The sequence below is a fragment of the Thermobia domestica genome, chromosome 18 (genome assembly GCF_964235325.1).
Source record: "Thermobia domestica chromosome 18, izTheDome1.hap1.1, whole genome shotgun sequence".
Lineage (NCBI taxonomy): Eukaryota > Metazoa > Arthropoda > Insecta > Zygentoma > Lepismatidae > Thermobia > Thermobia domestica.
In genome coordinates this window covers 123,704,912-123,726,096 of record NC_137471.1, presented here as the reverse complement: position 1 = coordinate 123,726,096, position 21,185 = coordinate 123,704,912, and the positions used below count along the sequence as shown (strand labels likewise).

The 21,185-nt window shown below is 36.8% G+C and overlaps 1 protein-coding gene across 2 annotated transcripts in view; it reads left to right on the top strand.

The window, feature by feature from the left end:
* Window positions 1-3,396: 3,396 nt before the first annotated feature.
* The window catches only part of Dci (Dodecenoyl-CoA delta-isomerase), a 62,187-nt gene continuing 44,398 nt past the window's right edge, over window positions 3,397-21,185 (top strand). The window contains exons 1-3 of one of the 2 annotated variants that reach the window (XM_081744957.1): window positions 3,397-3,754; window positions 12,903-13,182; window positions 15,028-15,198. In XM_081744957.1, coding sequence (XP_081601083.1) covers window positions 3,723-3,754; window positions 12,903-13,182; window positions 15,028-15,198 — 483 coding nt within the window. In that variant the 5' untranslated portion in view covers window positions 3,397-3,722. The remainder of the gene's footprint in view (window positions 3,755-12,902; window positions 13,183-15,027; window positions 15,199-21,185) is intronic. The other variant, XM_081744959.1, reaches the window with a different exon arrangement.

Sequence of the window (21,185 nt, the reverse complement as noted above, 5' to 3'; positions counted from 1 at the left end):
ATAGCAAAGCAGAAAATATTTCCCAGATCGTAGTAAATGATGTCTCTCACAAACAACTTCTCCCTAGGAAAGTTGTTTGTTTTCCTGATATTTTTAAAAGATGTATCTATCAGATGAGATAACTTCCAATTTAATTTTTTCGGAGGAAGGAGGTTTGAAGCAAGCAGAACGCTCTATTCGATACCAGTGATACCAACCTTGAAAAAATCCCATTTCACCTATTTTTTGGCGTTGACTTTTCGGAAAGGGATCAGAGTAGCATGCGTGAGATTTTTCATGTAATATATACATATATGTAAGTCCACGGAACGTTCTCTAGGGGGCTCAAAGCATAGGCAACTGAAGCTGGCGGCTCAGACCCCTTCAGCCCCACCAATATTACCGATGAGAGTGCTGAGCCCCCCAATATTTCAATTATGTTTTCGTATCCTTATTTCTTCAAAGTACTTTTTCCAGACTTAGTTTTAGAAAATAACTACTCAGGTGCGTTTTCATTTTCAGAATATAATATTTAGTTTTCTTTAGTAAAAGTAGTGTCGCCAAACAACTATTTTTCCGTTTCAGAACTTTTATTGTAATAAAAAGGAAAGATAATACTTTTTTCTCTCGCTCCCAGCTTGAATTCTTTACTGGTAACTGGACTAGTGACCATTGTCGTCCTGGAGCATCAAAACAAACAGGAAGAGAGAGAGAGAGAAGATTACCGTCGTTTTATTACTATATGAGCGGATGTATCGTGAGCCTTTCTTTCTAGGAATTCTGGAAACCCTCTGAACTTTCCCTGTTAGCAGTTGGAACACATGGTAGTTTATATAGGGGTTTATGCACAGACAAAGGATATATCCTTTGCCTGTGTACACCACGTGCTAACCGAGAGCGTTACTTTGAAAATTTCCACTTAGGTGACGACAGATCGACTGGTTAGTTCCGTCGTCGTTGGTGCGGAGGCGCTACTGTTCCCGAAGTTTCCAGTTTGCCTCGGAGTTTGCGGTTTGTATATCCTTTGTCTGTGGGTCCACATCACAGCCGTCAGCAGTAACCAGTTCGTACGAACCAATTCACCTGTGAGTGTCGTGGTGTGAAAGTAGTGCGGTAAAATAGGCGACCTGACAGACTTCCAAAGAGGCATGATCGTTGCTGCCCGTCTGGTTGGAGCTTCAGTGGCAACAGTGGCGAACATTGTGGGGGTATCGAAAGACACTGTGTCCAATGTCACGAGGGCATACACAATTCATGGACAAACGACGTCTGCAAAGCACAACAGTGGTCGAAAGACAATCCTGTCAGATAGGGACCGGGTGGCATTAAAACGGATTGTAGCAGCCTAAAAGAAGACTACTGCAATGAAAATTACGTCTGAACTCAATTCCGGCCTTCAGAACCCGGTTTCAACAGTGCGACGGGAACTTTATAAAAGGAAAATTCATGGCAGGGCCGCTATCGCCAAACCCCTGGTCACAGCAGTAAATGCGAAGAGGCGTATCCAGTGGTGCAAGAACCACAAGGCGTGGACTCATGAGCAGTGAAAACACGTAATGTGGTCCGATGAATCGATTTTCACCTTGTTTTCAACAACCGGTCGTGTTTACGTACGGAGAACACCGTCGCAGGCCTATGATACAGACTGTCTGCTCCCAACTGTAAAGCATGGGGGTGGTTCTGTTACAGTATGGGCAGTGATATCGTGGTTTTCTGCAGGTCCCATCATAGCCCTGCATGGAATGATTAATGCTAAGGCGTATGAGGCCATTTTGGGGGACCAGGTTTTACCCACAGCCCAAATATTGTTCCCTGATGATGATGGCATCTACCAAGATGTTCTACCCATGGCCCAAATATTGTTCCCTGATGGTGATGGTATCTACCAAGATGATTTGGCACCCTGTCACGCTGAAAAACGGTGAAATCATGTTTTGAGGAGCATGACCAGGAGCTATCACACCTCCCTTGGGTCCCACAATCACCAGATCTGAACATCATTGAGCCATTGTGGTCTGAGTTAGAAAGGCGTGTTCGGTTTCATTACCCTCCACCAGCATCCCTTAAGGAACTGGAGCATGTTTTGGAGGAACAATAGTACAAAATTCCACACACCACGAATCAGGAGCTGTATACGTCTATTCTACGTCGGATCCAAGTTGTTTTGGACGCAAAAGCAGGCCCCACACCATACTAGGTATGATTTTCACACTTTTGCAAACGTTTTAGATTTTTTTGAACAACCCCTATATATATATATATATATATATATATATATATATATATAGGGGATATGATATTAACTAACTAACTAACTAACTCTATGGCCTATGGAACCCGGAGGTTCAATGCCGCGTTCACAAAAGCTCTCCACTGACTTCTATCCTTAGCTAACTTATATATATATATATATATATATATATATATATATATATATATATATATATATATATATATATATATATATATAAAATTTAAATTGTTTATTATTTTTTACATACTAATAAAATCATTAATTATTTAAAAATTTAAAATTACAGAAACAAATAGAAATTTGAATATAACGTTTTTACAACAATTAATTTTCCGACATTCTTAGATGAAAACCTCGGCTGAATATATGATGTTACGATTTGACATAATTATTAAAATTTGTAAAACCGCTTATAAGCATTTTTTCTATGTTCAGTTTTTTTAATCGACAAATGGGATACAAAATCAGAAGTGTTCTTCTCACTTTTGCTTATGCATTAAAAAATAATAATAATAATAATAAGATCAGAGACGTCCAATTCATGAGCACAATTTTCACGGTCAAAATGTCTTCGTGTTCCCCACCGCACCCCACCCGACCTAGGCCCGGTTTGCCCGACCCTTGGTATTTGTGTTTGGTTCTGTGTAGCTGCGGTACGTGGCAATTGTACTGCCTCCTAATCATGACAACACTTTTTAACTTGTTTTAATCCAGATCTTATAGGTCATAGAATTGTCATTATTGTTGAAGCCTGTTGCGCAGGGGAATTTTATTTAAAGTTAGTAAGCTCAGTACATGTAATATAGAACTGATATCGTATTAATACAGGAAAATTAATTTCTTAATCATGCAGTGCTATAACCTAGACGAGTTTACAGTAATGCCAATAATTTGATACGCAAATGTAATAAACTGAGAGTGAACAGGTATTTGTGTTCTTGCCGTGTTCAAACAGGAAGACAGCAACAACTTGAGGCTCTATTTATATAAGTTGCTTCTTTTTCATTAAAAATCTGGGGCACCCTAATATACCAAAACTCCCTGCGCCCGTAGGCAATGCCTACCCCGCCTACCCTATTGTTACGCCACTGACTCGGTATATCATTGGAATTCTTCATTTGCATTGGGGTTGGTCCAACTTCAAACTTGAAGCCTGGCAACACTGAATAGTTGAGAATGACTTCTGCAATCATATCAATCATATGTTAGTGATTGTTTGTTGATGTAGACAGTGGTATGAATGACCTGAAGTTCAATAGTTCTTGCCAAGTCTAACTTATCGCTAAATTAAGACTAGTATTTCAAATAAAAGGTTCAAAGTTAATTAAGGCCTAACACTGTAATTATTATATTGTTTGTATATTATCGTGCGTGTGCGTATATGTAATAAAAAACGCTGAGTAAGGCCGGAGATAAATTATCACGCGCTAAGAAGAAATTTCAAAAAAGAAGAGTAAGAATTAATATCCAATCTGAGTAAAAAGAAGAGATGTTGAAAGTGGTTCGAGGGCTACGGACCGTGTAAGGATGGCTCTTATTTATACTCATTTTTAATATTTTTGAACTACAGGGTTTACAGATCAGATTATTTGTATATATTTGCCCAAAAATATAGTTCGTAAAGGAAGATTCCTGAGGATGTAGAGAAATAATTGTAATATAAATCAAGGTGTATTTTAAATTAGTTTTACAGTTGCATGATATTTGAAAGTTTTGGGTAAGTTTTTTCACTTGCACTCTTACCAGCAAGTACAAAGGAAAATTCATACCACAGAAAGATAAATAAATTAGTATTTATATACTGGGCAAATAAAAGATTTTTGTTGACCTCAATTCTTAATATATCTTCACATTTTAGTTACAGGATTCTAAATGTTCTAACTGATGTTCATGGGAAATGAGAAAATACTGGTGTTTAAATTGTGATACCAATCATGTGGAGAGACGGTAGTTTACTTTGTACCGACCAGTGGCTCCATAGTACAAGTAGTAGTAGTAGGAACGGGTTAGAAGCCTCGCAGGGGTTGGTTGGGTTCTGTTCTTCCTGAACTGTTGCGGGAACCAGATCAGATGAATCGGTTCCAGTTACTGGTCGGCACAAAGTAAACTCTTGCCGTATTATCCTAAGGATATTAAATGCTATGCTCTGTAACGGATCGATACATGAATTCATGATTTATGTAGTTCTTTAATCAGGAAATGCACTCCTAGTACCTTACAAATTATTGCTCATGGGAAGAGTTAGGTACATTCTAGGGTGTAAGAAACAAACCAACCTGTCCTATGTGGCCACTAAAAGCAAGTAGTGTACCTAAGTCGGGGCGAAGCGAAGCTGGTAGCAGTATGCATAAGCATGGATAATAGAAACACATTTGTTCCGAATGTCACTAGATTGCTTTACCTAAAGGACAACTTTATCGTTGCAGATCACAACTTAATTCAGTGCTTTGACGTAGAATTTAATTCATCATAGCTTCTGCATGGGCTATTAGTACTACCTGCGTACAAGATCAGCATATATTTTGATTACTTATATACGAGGGGTAACTGAAAAGTTTTGAGCCCTGATGAAACTATAAGAAGTACAGATTTTGGTAATATCTTTATTTTTCAACATAATCCCCTTGGACAGCAACACACTTGCTCCAACGGTGCTGCAGTGTTCTTATCCCAATAGAAAAAAAAAATCCTTAGGTTGTAACCACAGAAACTTTACCACGGCTGCCATGACGTCATTATCGCTTGCAAAACGTCGTCCTGCTAGAGCCTTTTTTTTTAAGATTAGGGGACAAGTGGAAGTCTGCGGGGGGTCAGATCTGGAGAATAGGGTGGATGATGAACGAGTTCAAAGCCGCATTTGTGAATAGTATCCATGGCAACTGCTGATGTGTGGCTGGGAGCATTGTCATGCTGGTAGAGAACGCCTCTGGGCATCATTCATGGCCTTTTTTCATGAATTTGCACTCGAACTTTTTCCAAAAAGTCACTATAGTATTGTTCTGTGGTGGTATGACCCCTTTGCAGGTAATCAATGAATAAATCAATCAGTTATGAATCAATGATAATCTACACCTCGGGAATCCCAAAAGACAGAATCCATCAATTTGCCAGCGTAGGGGATCAACTTTGCCTTCTTTGGGGTAGGGAAGGAAGGTTGCTTCCATTGTTAAGATTGTCGTTTTGTTTCTGGCTGATAATGGTGTACCCAACACTCGTCCATAGTGATGAATCGACAGAGAAAATTGTCCACATGACGTTCTAACAGTTCCAAATTGTCCACGGATAGGAGGTACCGAGTGCGTTTTTGTTCGGTAGTCAGAAGACGTGGGGCCCATCGAGCAGAAACTTTTGGTAAACCAAGCTCATTCTTCAGAATATGATCTGCTCGCTTCTGTCATATGCCCAGCCTTGTCTGCTATCTGTCGACTTGACAATCGGCGACCTTCCATGATCATATCAAGTACCATGCCAATGTTTACCGTGGTGGTAGCACTTGATAGTCTCCCAAATCTCGGCTCATCTTCAACGCTCTGCCTACCATGCTTGAATTCCTGCACCCATCTTTTGATGGTTGCATATGAAGGAGCAGATTCACCTACGGTATTGACCATATCCTGGCGAATCTCAGACGCCGACATTTCTTTTAATTGCAGATACTTGATGACTGACCTGTACTCGATTTTTTCCATTTTCCCAAGTTCTGCCTGACTCACTTCAAGAACCTGTAAAAGACAAAAGAAATTACTTAGAACCAAGAGCTTGCTGTATAATATCAAAGATGTATAATATGTATTAATGATGGATAGTATGTATTAACATCAAAGGTTGTACTATTCTAATACATATAATTATTATATTCTAGATTCTAATTTTCAATGTTTGGCTCAAAACTTTTCAGTCACACCTCATATTCTTCTTTTGAAATAATGTTAGATATTCTCTACATATTCTCTTCGACTTAGGTACCTGACGAATTGGAAAATTTATTTTGGTTTGTGAGGAAGGGTGAGTGAAAGTCACGTAATGTTTTAAGCTACACTATATATGGAGGCGGATGGGATTATTTGGCGAAGAGGTAAACTTGTTATAATTTATGGGAAAGACACTGTGGAAATGGTGCGTAAATGACAAGATTGTCCTATATCGTGTTTGAGTTCTATCAAGTTGTACAAAAATAATGAGTGTCAGTTGTTGAAATTGTGTGAAAGGTATAGTCTCCTGCCCTGACTCGGTTAGATAGCATTCGTGCTTTTTAGTGGCCACTTAGCACAAGTTGGTTCGTGTTTTATGCACTAGTCTTTATACCATCGAATAGTAATCATTCCAAGTGAGCCAGGGTCACAACCTCATATTTTGGGTGAGAAACTAAATAATATTCCTTTTTTTTCGATTTTCCTAACCCTAAGCTAACTCGACTCACCCTAATTATCCCTACTTTACTCTACTTGACCCTACCCTACTGTATTACACCCTTTTAAAGCGGTCCCAAAAATTTGTTTTTAAATTTTCGTAGCTATTATTACGCTTTTTGTCGAAAACCAAGCGGACGACCAACTTCGGAATAAATGCCAAGGTGTAAGGGCCGTGGTGGCTCAGTGGTAGAGTGTTCACCTCTGGTGCTTGGGGTCCCGGGTTCGATCCCAGCCCCCGTCAAGTGAACTTTGTGGTGGACAAACACCGTGTGCGTGGGTTTCCTCGGGTTCTCCCACTTTCTCCATTCCACCATTTCATTCATTACTCATCATCACCGTCTCCTTTAGCCTAACCGGCATACCCGTGGAACGTAAAACTCGAAGGTTTCATTTCATTTTCAAATGCCAAGGTGTATAGTTGAAATTAAGAAAGTGGTTGTTTTTGATGTTGTAAGCGGCACTGTATGTATCGGGAGGGACCATTTGGGTGAGAGAAGCACACGTATATTTCCACACGATTTTCTATTCGAAATTGGAAAAGTTCGAATAGAAAATTGTGTGGAAATATACATGTATTCCTCTCACCCAAATGGTCCCTCCCGATACTTCTCTGTTCTGAAGTTCTAACCTAATATAACGTAATTCAGTACATTTTGGTACTTTTCGATTTCCTGGAAAAGTTTGCACACCTGATTTGAAGGTCTAACTTAACTTAACGTAACATAATCTAATTAAGTATCCCTACATTTCTGACCTAATTTAGTAGTATGGAACTTTTTTTTTCTTTCTTCAATTTTTGTGTCGTCCAGCGATACAGCACTAATGCCAAGGTACCGCTGATGACGACTCCGGATTACATCCACATGAACCTATTTTCAACGTTGAATTACTAATTAATTATTATTATTTTAATATACCTTACCCACAATTACTCATGTCTTATTTTTCTCCGTCGCTCTTGATTGATTCAAGAATATTTGTTATTTTCATGCGTTCTTTGTTGTTCACTAAATACATATGCATCTAGATTATATTACTGAGCAACTGTAGTGCCTTTACAATATTAGGTGTTGCAAACTCCGTACTATGTAGAAATAGCGAAAGTAATGAATATTTACCTTACCACTTCGAGGGAGGGTATATCTTCTTGCCCGCCCGTTTTCACTTCTCTTGCTCTTCTTTCAGTTTTTCGAACCAGTATTATAAGGAACCCCCGAATAAAGTATTATGTTAATAAGCTTCAAGAGGGAAGGGAATGTGGGTGGAGGTTTCAATAACGCTTACATTTTGTAACTGTTGCTTTGTTTAGTTTCGGTTATTGAATGTTTTGTATCCTTTAAGCAGAAGGCTCTGTCTTACACAGCCTCGTTGTTGAAACAGTTCCACAATCCATGAATTCATCTTCCACATACACTAACATCAACTGATAAAAACCAAACTTAAGACCCACAACTAGTTTCGGAGGATTTCAATTATTATTTTAGTTTGATGTTGGACTACAGAAGACAGCCGTGGCAATATAAGTTTAACTTTCAGATTAGTAAACCATACACCCTGCATGAAAAATATATATATATATATATATATATATATATACAAATTGTTTTGTATATTATTCCAGAGAAACAACAAATATTGCAAGGAAATTTTCATTATTGACCAATTATTTTTGCCGAGGGGATAGGAGGCCTCCTAAAAGGCAGCTCACCTCTGGTTCCGATTTGATTAATAGGGTTTTTAACGTTCATTTTGAACAACGAGGTTTTGTGAGACAGCCTTCTGCTTAAAGGATACAAAACATTACTTAGAGATAAGAGTTGCCCACAAAGCGAAACAAGACAGAACTCTTTCAATTTAAAGAAATGCTTTCCAAGACGAGACATGATTGAGCCGTTCCAGGTCAAATCAACACAATTTGAAAACAAAATTTACCTTACAATCTCAGATTGTCATGAAATTTTGCACAGGGGTACTATTCATGTAGACTAAGGAAAATACCAAATTTCAACCTTATATATCGACTAGTATTAAAGATAGGGCTATGTAAAGTTTGGAAAAACAATACACAAAATAGCATGTCAATGTATTTTAAAATTGGAATTGCAGTTCTCCTAATTGAGCTGGTTGAGGTGTCATTTTACAACATTTTTCATGTCCTTTTCTGTGGTATACAACATCATATAGGTAATACAAACTTTGTTTCAAAATCAAAATGTTACTTCAAACTCTTTCAAAAAGTACATATTTTAAAATTTTGAAATTAATTCCATGAATAGATAGTAACTGTTGTAAAGCACCTGGCAAGAAATGAATTTAGGATGATAATGGGTTCATTGTTAAAAAAAAAAAAAAAATAAAACTAACACTAGAGTTTTCATTAATACCCTGTACCTAGCTGAAAAATACAAGAATGCATTTTTATTTAACTTGTGGGAATAAATATGAACGCTAACTTAAGAGTACAGTAATAAGTCTAAACATAACATACTGACTTGTAATCTGCTGGCAATATTTATTACCTCGTACTTTAAAAACTAACTTAAAGTTAAGTTAAAATGCTGATACATTTGAACTTTAAAATAATATTAATACAAGTTTCACAATTAAAAATGTTAATGTAAATAAATGTGGTTTGTAAAAAGTATACATACAGCTCTGGTACAACAGCAGGGTTGGAGGTTTGAACGAAGGTGATTTATTAAACCAGGTGTTTTTTTTATATTAAAAAAAATAAATTGGTGTAAAAAGAGAACAATGCAAAAATGCCACAAATTGTGTTAATTTCATATTGACGTTTTCACATATGTCGATTGATCTCTGTTAAATGAATCTAATTTTCGCCTTGTATTTGAGGGGTCCCGATGAGCCTACAAAATTTTTCCTAGCTGGAAACCGAGTAGTGGTTCAGATGCCACTTCAAGTAATATGTCAAATCCTTCATAACCTCGCTGTTACATATGGACGTCAAACCTAAACAAACCAAACTAACCGAAGCAGCGTTAGCGGGTAGGCATGAGTTCGTTGCCAAGCAACAGGAAGCCTTCCGTAACTACACAAAAGAAAATCTCAAACAATCAAAATTTGCTGTCATCTGTGATTTTTCTGAAAATTACAGGATATTGCTACAAGATGAAGCACAGGGCATCTACTGGACAAGTCAACAGGGCACAATCCATCCTTTTGTTATATATTGCAAACAGGAAAACAAAGTTGAACATGTTAATTATGTAGTTTCTGATTGCCTAGAGCACAATACAGTTGCTGTTTACACCTTTCAAAGGAAGACTCATATCATTTCTGACATCCAAATTTCAAAAACTTCCAAACAAGATTTAAAAAAAAAAAAAAAAAATTCTGACGGGTCTGCCGCAAAATACAAAAATAAGAAAAACTTTTTGAACCTCTGCTTTCATGAGGCAGATTTTAAAGTGAAAGGAAAATGGTACTTTTCAGCTATAGCACATGGAAAAGGGCCTTGCGATGAAGTACGTGGTTCAGTTAAGAGACTGGCAGCTCGTGCTAGTTTGCAAAGACCCTATGACAATCAATTCAAACCCCAAGACAGCTTTTTGAACGGGCAGTAGAAAACATTATTAAGGTAAACCTTGCCTACTCAACCCAAGAGGAATATACTGAATCTGAAATGTTACTGGAGTGTCACTTCGATCAAGCATTGACTATCAAAGGAACACCAGCAATATCATGCATTCATTCCCAAAACTACTACATCAGCATTATTAGTGAAACACTTTTCAGATGGTTTGCAGTTTTGGAAAAAGGAAATGTCAAAATCTCCAAATAAATTTCAATTAGAAGGTATATCAGGCTATATGTCACCGCTGTCTATGAAGGAAATTAATGTCGTAAAAATAACTTTTCTTCATTCACCTGGCCATCTCCAGCATTCTCATATCCAAGAAACGCTGATGTTCTGTGGATGTCTGTAGTGAACGTTCTGATGAAAGTGAATGCTGTAATTCCCGATGGAAGAAGTTGCGTTCTCCTTGAAAGTGATGTATGCCGAACAAATATGTCTTTTCTAAAATTCAAATGATAAACAAATCCTACTAGTTATTCAAAGTTTTACTATGGACTCCTCTATGCTCTTTCTTCAAGTAAGCGTTTATTTTTATTTTCACAGAAGTGTAAAATTGAGCATTCTTGTACTATTAACCTGCGTAAGAGTATTCTTGGAAAATCAAGTGTTAGTTTTGAATTTTTTAAACAATGATCCCATTATCATCCTAAATTCATTTTTGTCAGGTGCTTTACAACAATACTATCTATTTATTGAATTAATTTCAAAATTTTAAAATATGTACTTTATGAAAAATTTTCAAATAAAATTCTGATTTTGAGTTTTAAAAAACAAATTCTGTATTAGCCTATATGATGATGTATACCATAGGAAATTGCATGAAAAATGCTGTTAAATGACACCTCAACCAGCTCTCTAGCTCAATAAGGAGAGCTGCAGTTCCAATTTGAAAATTTATTGAACATGCTATGTTGGTCACTTTTTCCAAACTTTACATAGCCCTATCGTCAATACCGGTTGATATATAAAGTTGAAATTTGGTATTTTTCTTAGTCTATCTAGAGGGCATCTATGTATCAAATTTCATTAAAATCTAAGATGGTGAGGTTAAGTCACTGTGTTGAATTGATATGGAATGATCCCATTTGGACTGCAGCTCTTCGAGAAGAGATGGGATCAACTCTTTATCCGTAGTCAACGCTGCTCAAGAACTTGATTCGAGTCTATTTGCTTTACTTGAGATCAAACCGAGGACGACATACACATAAAGCACTACTATTGACATTTGGTCAAAAGGTACGCTCGAGAATGCTGTCCCTTAAAAAATCACTTAAGATTTGCCGGGAATAAGATGTATACTTTTGGTTTTCAGTGTTAATCTTTTTAAGGAGAAGCAACTCTGCAATATGCAGGAAAACATATTTTGTCGTTATTTATTTTTTTCAATTTTATTATTATTATTATTATTATTTGGTTAAGTGATTATTATGACACAAATTGTATGTATGGATTTACAATGAGTGTTGGGTGTAACGGTTCTAACGAGTTTATTGATACCCATGTGTGCGGGTACCAGTTTACTCGAAAATTCTGAGCACTCGTTTAAACTAGTTTTTAGTTATAAACACATTTTTTAGTAGTGATGAAGAACGATACAACAGTTTGATATGTTGAATATTGTGATTGAAATTTTGTACATGCTTGGAAAGACCTGATACTGCAACATTCAAGATGCTAGGTAGCTAGCAACCTAAGGTAGCTAGGCGGGGCAACTGGAGCAGGAGTAGGGAAATCAGTTTGTCATGGAAAATGAAAATTGAGAAGGTGATGTAGAAGAATAACTTTAGCATAGGATTAAAGATACCACATATGCAAGAAGTGTGTAACTTAATTTTGGACTTCTGTAGTGTCAAGGAGCTACCTTCACCTACGGAGTACTAAATATAGTGTAGATAATTACATTGAAGTAACTAAGGTGAAAGGGACATATTCTGTATAATAGAAAATGCATACGTATATTTGTGTATGTTAGAGGCACCCTTTTTGGAAGTAAATAGTGGTCTTCTAGTCAGGGACTGTACACCAAGAGGGCCAGAGTTAATACATACCTTAGGGGGACACCCGATTAGGGAGCTATTTACTTTATTAAATAGTGCATCTTTCTGTATACTGACAGTGACACACAAGGTTAACTTTTGAGCTCCTCCGTGGCTAAGCGGTTAGCGTACGCGCCTTTGGCGTGGGGGACCCGGGTTCGATTCCGGCGGGAGCTCATGTGGTTCGGATTCCACGTTAATCAGTATGTCCACGTCTCATATAGCCTCGCTGCTGAAAGGGACGTTAAACTTAAAATCAACTCAACTCAACAAGGTTAACTTTATAAGACTCCGGAATTATCTCAGAAGACTTTCCCAGGTTTACTGTACACTTGTTCTTCTTTTTTCAGGCTGTTTGCTGGACTATCTCAGAACATTGTGTCACTTCGCATAATCTCATTGCAGACCACTATGCAACGATACCTACTGAATAAAGGACCTGATTAGATTCGTTCTTTGCAGCTTAGGATCCATTTGCAAGGCGAGATTATCTTCCCGTCGTGATGAAGTTTCGGTAACAGAGGTTAACTATATTTGGATTAAGACCAAATACATATTAACCATATCAGTTAAAATTAGTTGATCACAAAAATACGTAGTAACCTTTACATTTTGATTTCCAGGGTGAACTATTTATGTGAGCCTCATCCTCTGCTTGCAAGAGATTGCCTTCAATTGTCTTTTGCTGCGAGAGCAATGTCTTCAGTGGATCAGAAATTCGTGGAAGCACAAAGCAAGCTAAAACAACATCCAATGGATGTAGATAACAATACCAAATTGAAGTTATACGCGTTATATAAACAAGCCACAGTTGGTCCCAACACGACTGAAAAACCAGGAATTCTAGATATTGCGAAGCGGAGCATGTGGGATGCGTGGAATTCATTAGGAGATATGTCAAAGGTATGATTCTATTTGTGTAAAGGAAATATGGCGATAAAGAGCTAAATTGTGTGCTACTGTTTTATTTTAATTATTATTATTATTTTGTTTATTTTACTATTTATTTATTTTTATCTCTGTAGTGTGTCTCAATTCGCCGGAAGCTTTGAGCACTCAAAAGTGTTTTTTTCAGTTAGATTTAATAGTGAGGGAGGGCGGTTTATTACTGAGAGGATGTTTTAGGATGACTAATTGATTATTTTTTTTTTATTAAAGAAGTATTTAAATAATATAGAACAGAGTTTCTCAAACTATTTTTATTGTCATTACTATTGCCGGATCTTTATTTGAAGCTGTTTCAGAAAGAGGAGTCATTATTTATGTACTTCATGAAGGAGTTTGCATCTTTGTCAAGAGTTTGTTACGTTGTTTCGTGAAACTCGGTTGAAAAACTTATTCAGGCAAAATTTCCAGGTTCATATCGAGAGTTAAATAAGACTGAATTGATAGTTGGATAATAATAATAATAATAATAATAATAATAATAATAATAAACATAAAAGTCCTAGAAGAAAGTGCTGCTGTTGAAACGGATACTAAATTTTAATCCAATGAACCTACTTACTCCTACTTTTTGACCAAACATACGTTTTATTATTAAAAGTCATTTGCATCTCTGAAAACACGAGTAGTAATTATGACGTACAAGTCGTATTATAAATACTTACTTTAATGAGAGAGCTCCTTCGTGGCTAAGCGGTTAGCGTACGAGCTTTTGGCGTGGGAGACTCGGGTTCGATTCCCGGCGGGAGCTTATGTGGTTCGGATTCGACGTTAAATCAGTAGGTCCCATATAGCCTCGGTGTTGAAAGGAACGTTAAATCAACATCATCTCAATTTACTTTAATGAGAGAAAAGATTCGATCATTCGTGGGACGAAAAATAAGAATTCATTTAACTGGTAGTACAGTTTAAGATTTTAAGAAAAAAAAATACAATGCTATAGCAGTTGTTAAATAATTAATGCTGGTGTACCTTTAAACAAAATCAATCATGTCGTAAGCGAATAACGTGAGGGAGTTACAACTTCACGTGAGATCTGAACTATATGAGCTCTCGCGGAGAGAGTGGGAGAAAAAATGTCAATAGGTGCAATAAATTCAAAGGAACGCACTTTTGCTTCTCGAAATTCTAGGAGTTCGTTTTAAAAATTATATTAATTGTTGAATTTTCGGTGACAGCTGTCAGCATTATCAAATTTAAGTAAGGAACGATATGTGGTAGAGATAGCATGTATGGAAGCATCATGTCCATGCCAAGACTCTTACATAGGCATGACAAAGGGGCTGCAGGAACACATTCAGGATTCCAAATTGAACGGTGTTTCAAGGTCAGGTCTTTCGAAACGCCTCAGATTCAAAGAATAACATTGGTAAAGTGAAATAAATCAAGAAATCTTCATCGTTCATATAAAGACATGCTTCATCTTCGTGATCAGCAACTGAAGAAGAAAGATTTAAAATGTGTATTCTGTGGAACAGTTTTTTTATGAATGTGAGGATTTAATTTTCATACACCTTATCTATACTTAAGACCGTTCCTTACCTAAGTTTTGATAATGTTGACAGCAGTCAACGAAAATTAGACGTTTAATATGATTTTTTTTTCTTTAAACGAGCTATCAGAATCTTCGAGTTTATTGATAAGATGGGTTTCAAGTGGTTCATATTACAATCAATAGGTGCAGCTTATTTAGGATGTTAAATAATGATAATTTTAATTCTGTTACTTGTTTGTACATTATTGTTATAGAATAACCATGTTTAATTCTAATATGATTAATTTTTGTTACTGTTCATTTGATAGGATGCAGCGATGGAACAGTATGTTGGTTTGGTCAGTAATCTAACATCAGCAGAAAAAGAAGCTGGTACCCAAATTACAGGAAAATATTCTGATATAGTTATTACGGTTGATGGAGGATTAAAAATTATTAAACTCAATCGGCCGAAGAAATTTAATGCTCTAACAGGTCAGGTAAGACATTATTTGTATATAAGTTGGAATAGTGCTTCTGAAGCGATTTCCCTCTCATATTACGTACAGTGTTGTTATGAGTTCAGATTTAGACTCCCGTACCATAGCGTAGAAATTTCTGGGTTTGGGATGGAATTCTCCTACTTCAGCATATTATACGAATAAACTTAAAATACAATTAGACAAACGTACAGGTATATGCATCATTTTGTCTTATACGGTTTCGGCGGTGATGCCTGTCTTCTTCAGTAAGTGGGAGTGCTGAAAATTCTTCTCATATCATTTTCAGTTTGTGATTCATTTCAGGCTCAAAACTATTGCAGGATGAGAAAGAAAAACCTTTGCAAGGGAGAACTGCCTTGTTATTCAAAATTCTTGATGTACAGTGTGGCTTTCTGATACTCTCACTCAAGCAACCGGTGTCATCACTCTTAAGGAATATATATATTACGGCGGGCTGCGCTGGCTCAGTGGTAGAGCGTTCACCTCTAGTGCATGGAGTCCTTGGTTCGAGCCCAGCTCGCGCGTGTGCGTGGTTTTCTCGGATTCTCCCGTTTCCTCCCACTTTCTTCGTTCCACTATTTCATTCATTTCTCATCATCACCGTCTCCTTTAGCTTAGCTGACATAACCATGGGACGTAAAACTTAAATATTTCATTTCATTTTTCATTAATTACGGCGAAGCATACCCTCATCAAATACGGTAGAGGCCCGATTATCCCAGCTAATGTGAACCTGACCAACCTCAGATAATCAGGGCTCGAACAATACAAACTTTCTAGAAAATGAAGGGCAGTACTGTACATACATAAAGGCATGAGATACAGTATAATAATTAAATAGGCCTATATTATTTGCTATACAGCACGTTTAGTCGTTCAGGCACGGATAATTGAAACTCTACTGTAATGTTATTGAATTCTTGTTACACATCTTAATTAATACTGGTATAGCTAATGGTTATGGGAAAAATGGCAGGAGCACGTACACAACATTTTTAAGGGTGCAAGAATTAGAAAGTTCGTTAAGTGGGGAAATGAAGAATAGAAAAACCCCGAAATAGGTCTTGTTTCCATTACTTCCTTGGTTGACATCTAGATTTGTAAAAATTGCTTTTCTTTATATATATATATAAAAAGGTAACTTGAATATGTCAAAAACCCACCTCAAAATTTGGAAAGGGGCTTGAGTTAGTATAAGAAGTATTTTGTTCACGAACTTTCAAGACATTAAAGGGGAATTACCAAACTATTTTGTGTTCGTAAAGAATCGTACATTTGCATGGCAAACAAGATATATTAACTCTAGGATAAAGGACCATATTAGGGAATCAAGGGTGGACACGGAAACCATTTGAGGACGTAAAATTTGATGTTGATACTCTTCAGTAGGAAATTCATCTTAATAAGTGATGGATATCTTACAGCATTAAATTTTGGGTTTACGAGAAAGATCGATTTCTTAAGGTGGATTACTAGGTGTTCTCGGTGCTATGATACAAACTGCTTGAATACTGCGGCGTTGTCAGGTAGTGTCGAGTGTTTACTGGTGCCAGATAATAAAGGAAGTAATCATGGTATTCTGCTTGGATACTTACTGAAGAAATTAGTTTTTAACCCTTACCGCAGTTCACAGCTAAGTTCCGCTTCTCGAACTGCAACGCGGGAATTCAGGAATTAAACGTACAAATTTGGCAACAACGTATTACGGCGTTCAGCGCAAGTTTCTTCTCACAATCTATTCATTAAATGTAAACTAATATCCAAATAAAACGTGAAACATAACACGAAAAACGGTCAAACAATATATCTATTTGTTAATAAGATCGTTACTTTTAAAGCACTTTACACATTCAAATAAACATTTAATAAAATTGAGCACTTTTAGTAAGATCTAACAGCAAGTGCCATCTTGTGTGCTCATTGTAAACCGAATCAAACATTTTCTTCTATCTGTTACCTTTTTCGATATCAGAAAACACAACCAAATGAATCAGTATCTTATGTTGTAGCTGAAACATAACTCTATCTTATAGTACAATATTTATAATATGTAACGTTTCATTGCGCAGTAGTTAAGGGAACGAGCTGAAATATGTACTGACTTCCGGGTGGTGATCCACCTTAAAAGCTACACATGAGGATTTATATTTATCATTCTGTTTAGTTCGATGAAATTTATCGTTTGGTATATGTTTCATCTGTGGACATATTTCCCCCCGTTAAACATTAGAAATATTGTAGAATTCCTAGAATGCGTTTGTTGCGGAATCTGAAGTGAAAATCAATAATACGTTAGAAAACTTGAGGAAGGGCTGTGAAGAGTATAGGGTAAAAATAAATGTTAGAAAGACAAAAGCCATGGTGATTGTAACGAAGGGGTCGGTGTCAAATATAAAAGTAGGAAGGAAAGAAAATAAAACAGGTGACTGTTTTTTTGGTGTCTGGGTAGTATTATTAGTGATGATGAAGTGTGAACGTGAAGTAAAAGCAAGGATAGGAATGGTGAAAGAAGTCTTTAGGAAAAGAAAATACTATTTTGTGGAACCTTGAATAAAGAGTTGAGAAAGAACTCATAAAATGTTTCGTGTGGAGTGTTGTACTGTATGGGTCAGAAACATGGACATTACATAAAAAATGATAAAAAACGATTCGAAGCTTTCAAAATGTGGGTATGGAGAAGAATTGAGAGAATTAGCTAGGTCGATCGGAAAATGAATGAAAGTGTCTTAGAAATGGTGAGGAACAAAAGAACAATTTTAGATGTTATTAATAAGAAAAAGAGAAACGGATTGGGAGATTGGGTAAGAAGGAATTGTATCGTGAGAGACGTGCTAGAGGATATGGTGGCACGAAATAGGAGAGCCGAAAAACACTAAAATTAATAGACGATATCAAAACGGAAAAATCGTAAATAGTGTGTGAAGATGAAGAGGTTAGCGGAAGACCGTGGAGCATGGAAGCTTCTCACTTGCAGCAAGTGACCTGCCAATAATGGCAGAATACCTATAATGATGGTGATGAGTATAATGCTCTAGAATGCAAGTTAAGAAATGTTTTTCTCTTCTAAATTTTCAGTATGCATCCATTAGTTTTATTAACCATAAGTATAAGCTACATTTTGTGTATAATTAAACACAAACAAACTATTTGTTGAGCACAACAATATATTAACATTAAAACTACATACGTGTTAGTTGGTGAAACTGTCACAGGTATGTATTTTTTTTTTTTAATGTAAATATATTGTTGTGCTCAGCATATAGTTTGTTTGAGCTTTAAGTAAATATTTCTAATTAATATCCATGTTAATTATTTATTCAATGCATAAAATACGCAGTTCTCCGTCTGAAAAGTTTTTTTTTTTTTTTTTTTTTTGTTACTCCAGGGTGTCTATCGGTCACGAATGTCACGAAATCAGAAAACGGTCATGAAAGTCACGAAATTTAGCTTTTGGGTCACGATTTTTTTTTTAGCTGTACAAATGTAAGTACAGATTGGAAAATTTTGTTCTATAAAACGTCAGAATTCACTACCAAAAATGTTTGTGGTCGGCTTTAGACGCTACAAAATCGCGAGCAAAAGTACGTTTCTATCGCATGGATGAAAATTCGGCCTAATTTGCACCCAAATTCGCTCTTGAAAATGTTAGGAAATTTTGTGATTTGGTAAAGAAAAGGACACGAAAAAGTCACGAAATTTCATTTTGGAATTTTAGTAGACACCCTGTACTCTTTTCTTGTTTTTATTTTTTGTTTTATTTAGATACTAGTTGTTTCCCCTAAGCCTTCGAGTCGTCTGCAAATTACCTGCGCGCGAGCAACATCTCTTGGCGTCAGGTAGGAGACCGCGCAGCTGGCAACATCTATCAGCCTGACTGAACAATTAGTAATTAGCATGACTGACAGACCGAGGCGTATTGCTTTTACAATATGGATGTTTGTTAGTACTTTTAAATTACTCTAATGTTTGTTATTGGAATAATTGGTCTGTTGTTATTCGAATATCTGAATATTCGTTTTCAATATTCGAACAAGTGTTCCAGTGATTATTCATTATCCGAACAATAACATTCGAGTAGCTAATATTGTTCGAATAACGAGTATTCGAATTTTAACAGCACTACTATACAGGGTATTTCAAAATGAATATCGGAATTTTAAGGCTTTGTAGTACTTTTTACAATTAACTCACAATTATATATAATATATCAAATGAAATAGGAACTCATTTTTTTACGCACGCACGCTCATGCACTGTTTCCTCAGTCTGCTGTTAGAAAGTGCTAGTAGCCAAGATGGCGACTAGTAAGCACAAAGCTTTGTGTGTTTTATATTTTGGAAAGACCGAATCTGTAGTTATAATACATCCGTCTCTGTGGAGAATTTTAAGGGGACGCTTACAACTACGTCTTTATCCTATGTAGTTGCTACAAGCTCTAAAGCCAACAGACTACAATTTACATACCAACTTCGCAAATTACATGTTGAATCTGCTGAATGACGATAAAGATTTCCTGGATCGTGTCGTCTTAGTAATGTAGAAAGACTTCCCTAAAGTGAATGTTTTGTGCCATTTCCCGGCGGAAAGTTTATGGACCTGGAATAATTCACGAATATTCACTTTGCAACACCTGATATATATCGGGTGTTGCAAAGTGAATATCGTGGTTTTGTAGTATTTATTATATTTAATGTACAATTATAAATATGTCAAATGAAAGAGCAATTGAAACAGTTTTTGCTACAAGTGTTCAATGTGAGCACCATTCGTCACACGGTACACAGTGAGTCGATAGGCGAGACAGGTCCATAAACTTTCCGCCGGGAAATGGCACAAAACATTCACTTTAGGGAAGTCTTGTTACAATTGTAGCATCTCGTGGAGATCTGCTGACCCCAGATGTGTGTTCACATCGCCACTTAGATATATATCGGGTGTTGGAAAATAAGTGTTACAAATCTTGGGAGGTGACTCCTGCCACTGAAACAAGAAAAAAGTTATCTTGAACTTTCGGCTATTGGACATAGTTTCAGATCTACAAGGTGCCGAAAGCGTGGGAAAATGACTTTCGGACGTCAATAGTTCGGAAACTATCCAACGTGAAGAGAGCGGGTAAAAGATTCACTGAAGAAGTCATACCTGCTATATTGAATTTTGCATGTTTCATAATACTACCATGCACGCGCAAGGGATTCCCCAAAGGAACGTAGGAAGTCCCGGATAAGTTGCCAAATGAAAATTGGTCATAAATGGATATAAATTGATAGGGTTTCTACCAGGTAACAATAATTCGTTTGTATTTAGTCGATATCTGGAACAAATACAAAATGACGGACACCTTCATGCCCGTTGTGTATGGTTGCATAATCGCCAGGTACGGATGCTGGCCAACAGTGGCGTTCTGAGTATTAAATGTAGTGAATTTGTACTCAAATGCTCTAGAAAGACATCTGGAATGTCGGTAGAGCACAACAGATGAAGCAGTGTGATTCACATGTGTGAAAAGACGTAACGAAAAATGCCCAGAAATGCACTCATATTAAGTAAACGTGAGTTCAAAGCGTCGGAAATGTAAAGATTAGCGTCAAGAAGATGAAAGCCATTTCCAATTCACCAACAATATTCCCTCAAACCGATCCAATATGATGTGCATGGTTGCATACCAATATGGATGCAACAAATGAGGCCAAGTTGAAATTGTGCAAGGGGACTCACTAAGAAACTTGGTAAACTAAATTAATGTCACTAGTGAGATCGCATGATCGATATTGAAATGTGGCCAATGTGTGTGTTGATATCGACATTTAGTTAATGGACAAATGTCAACATGTCCCACTACTGCTGGGACACCGTCCCACGTGCGAAAAATAGGAAAATAACTACTCTGGTCTTGAATCTGAGGCCGTGGGCTCCCAGTAGGATTGGAAACTACGACCACGCGAGCGAAAGCGATCGCTCTAACCCTGAGACTCGAGGGAGCTTCA